This window comes from Ictalurus punctatus, chromosome 14, assembly GCF_001660625.3.
Source record: "Ictalurus punctatus breed USDA103 chromosome 14, Coco_2.0, whole genome shotgun sequence".
Lineage (NCBI taxonomy): Eukaryota > Metazoa > Chordata > Actinopteri > Siluriformes > Ictaluridae > Ictalurus > Ictalurus punctatus.
In genome coordinates this window covers 23,486,706-23,490,085 of record NC_030429.2, presented here as the reverse complement: position 1 = coordinate 23,490,085, position 3,380 = coordinate 23,486,706, and the positions used below count along the sequence as shown (strand labels likewise).

General features: G+C 41.3%; 1 protein-coding gene across 1 annotated transcript in view; it reads right to left on the bottom strand.

Annotated features, from left to right (window-relative positions):
- The window catches only part of LOC108274609 (venom phosphodiesterase 1), a 55,621-nt gene extending 52,663 nt beyond the window's left edge, over positions 1 to 2,958 (bottom strand). Inside the window, exon 1 of the mRNA XM_053686017.1 lies at positions 2,797 to 2,958. Coding sequence (XP_053541992.1) covers positions 2,797 to 2,841 — 45 coding nt within the window. The 5' untranslated portion in view covers positions 2,842 to 2,958. The remainder of the gene's footprint in view (positions 1 to 2,796) is intronic.
- Between the last annotated feature and the right edge of the window lie 422 nt (positions 2,959 to 3,380).

Here is a 3,380-nt window from a genome sequence, read left to right as displayed (position 1 = left end):
ATCCCCTCACTGACTTAGCCATTAGTTTAAATACATTTGTTATTTTTTATTTAATATACAAAATTGAGATTTAGGGTTTGTGGTACGGCAATGGATAATTCTGACTTAGCATCGTATTATGTTTGTTGTGCCTAAGGTTGTGTTTGCTCTGATGTCTGCGGTCACGTGTAAAGAAGGAAAAGCTATATGTGACGTCGGTTAGTTTTTAGGTGAGCCGATGGAAAAACGGGGAGCTCGGTGTTGGATAAGATTTTTGATAGAAATAAAACACAAGGGGCAATAAAATATGGAGAATGAGAATTTAGTGAGAATAAGGGAAAAAGCAGAGTCATGCTCTCTTCCTTATAGACAATGTCTCTTAAAAGTTCATTATAGCAAGGCCTAGGGCCTGACCAAAAAGAGGATGTGCAACGCGCAGCACACACACCCAAGAGCATGAACTCACTCATACACAGACCCAGAGTAATCAGAATAACAAAGTAATGGCTAATGATTATTTTACTAAATCATACTGTACATATGCTAATGACAATGCAGAAAAAGCAGAAGTTGGCTTTAAAAAACAAAGCACCTAAATGTGCAAACTCAACAGGTCTCGAGAAGTCTGAGGCAAAAATAAGCGGATTGGAAAAGGATCTAAAAAACCCCAGACAGGACATCACCCAGACATCAGATGTAATGGTATTTTGGACAAACCAGTTGTGTTTCAACTGTATAAAAAGGAAGCCCCGTTTCAGGGGACTTTCAGATCACTCTTGAACGTCCCTCTGTGCGGATTTCGTGTGGTGAGCAACAATAAACCCTTGCTACTCACGGCTCGCTGTGTTTTTTGTCATCCTCACACTGATGTACGGTGCATCTGGAAAGTATTCACAGCGCTTCACTTTTCCCACATTTTGTTATGTTACAGTCTCACTCCAAAATGGATTAAATTCATTATTTTCCTCAAAATCCTACAAACAATACCCCATAATGACAACGTGAAAGAAGTTTGTTTGAAATCTTTGCAAATTTATTAAAAATAAAAAAGAAAGAAAAAGCACATGTACATAAGTATTCACAGCCTTTGCCATGACACTCAAAATTGAGCTCAGGTGCATCCTGTTTCCACTGATCATCCTTGAGATGTTTCTACAACTCGATTGGAGTCCAGCTGTGGTCAATTCAGTTGATTGGACATGATTTGGAAAGGCACACACCTGTCTATATAAGGTCCCACAGTTAACAATGCATGTCAGAGCACAAACCAAGCCATGAAGTCCAAGGAATTGTCTGGAGACCTCTGAGACAGGATTGTATCGAGGCACAGATCTGGGGAAGGGTACAGAAACATTTCTGCAGCATTGAAGGTCCCAATGAGCACAGTGGCCTCCATCATCCGTAAATGGAAGGAGTTTGGAACCAGCAGGACTCTGAGCTGCCGCCCGGCCAAACTGAGCGATCGGGGAGAAGGGCCTTAGTCAGGGAGGTGACCAAAAACCTGATGGTCACTCTGACAGAGCTCCAGCGTGTCTCTGTGGAGAGAGGAGAACCTTCCAGAAGAACAACCATCTCTGCAGCACTCCACCAATCAGGCCTGCATGGTAGAGTGGATAGAGCGGTCTGAAGGATTCTCAGACCATAGTTTGAACAAAGATTGAACTTTTTGGCCTGAACGGCAAGCGTCATCTCTGGAGGAAACCAGGCACCAGTCATCACCTTGCCAATACCATCCCTACAGTGAAGCATGGTGGAGGCAGCATCATGCTGTGGGGATGTTTTTCAGCGGCAGGAACTGGGAGACTAGTCAGGATCGAGGGAAAGATGAATGTAGCAATGTACAGAGACATCCTTGAAGAAAATCTGCTCCAGAGCGCTCTGGACCTCAGACTGGGGCGAAGGTTCATCTTCCAACAGAACAACGACCCTAAGCACCCAGCCAAGATAACAAAGGAGTGGCTACAGGACAACCCTGTGAATGTCCTTGAGTGGCCCAGCCAGAGCCCAGACTTCAACCCGATTGAACATCTCTGGAGAGATCTGAAAATGGCTGTGCACCGACGCTCCCCATCCAACCTGATAGAGCTCGAGAGGTCCTGCAAAGAAGAACGGGAGAAACTGCCCAGAAATAGGTGTGCCAAGCTTGTAGCATCATACTCAAAAAGACTTGAGGCTGTAATTGGTGCCAAAGGTGCTTCAACAAAGTATTGATCAAAGGCTGTGAATACTTATGTACCTGTGCTCTTTTTTTGTTTTTTATTTTTAATAAATTTGCAAAGATTTCAAACAAACTAAGTTGAGTTAAGTTTGATGTCGAGGTTTAATTATCAACAACTTTTCATTCATCTTTTGGTTTCTGTAAACAGACACTTCATATCAGCGGTATGCGAGGAGTGTGTGTTAATCCAGCCAGGCTTCCGAATTTTTTCTGGAATGCAACAAATGATCGACACGACGTTTCTTAGTGAAAGATGAAAACCTACCATCACTTAGTTCACTGCGGAAAAGGAAGAAAATCCAACCCATGAAACCATGCAAATCATAAATACCAGAAAATTATTTACACATACTGTAATGTGTAAATAAAATTATTCACACATACTGTAATGTGTTATGACAAGACTCCTGTTTCAATAAAAGTTTATGTACGTTTATTACAAGATGGCATGACGTGTTAAGTGTTACCAAATAAAACATTTTTCAACTCCTCCAATAAATCAATAAGTAACCCAAACACACACACACACACACACACACACACACACACACACACGCATGTTTTATAAAGTCATCAAATCTGGCGCTGGCTCTACTCACAATAATGCGTTTCCTGTTGTTTTTCAGAGTCTTTGTGAAGTCCATGCTGGTCTATGAAGTGTCTATTTGTTGTTGAGATGAACTGCAGGAGATCAGTGTGTGAGTGAAGATAACAGAAAATAAATATGTGCAAAGTGAGCAGGGCAAGTACTCGGTAACCTTGATAGTGTGTGTGTGTGGGTGTGTGTGCGAGTAAAACTAAAGATAAGCTGTAACTTAATTGATACACCATAGGGAGCATTCACGTTGAAACAGCAGCACAAGTAGGAAGAGTAACATCAAAGACAGGAAAAGAATTTCCATATGTAGCATAAGATACAAAAACAAAAACAAAACAAAACAATATACGATAGATAGAAATCATAAAAATAATAGAAACAATGAAATAGATCAGTGTGTATGTATATAGTTCTATTTGTATATATGCATGTGCAGTATCCTTGGTATTTATATACATGTGCAATATCTGTGGAATGACAATTAAGTGTGTGAGTGTGTGAGTGTGTGTGTGTGTGAGAGACTCAGTCAGTGGAGTAGGAGGTACTGGGTACTGTTGCATTGTGGCGTCTGATGGCTGATGGCAG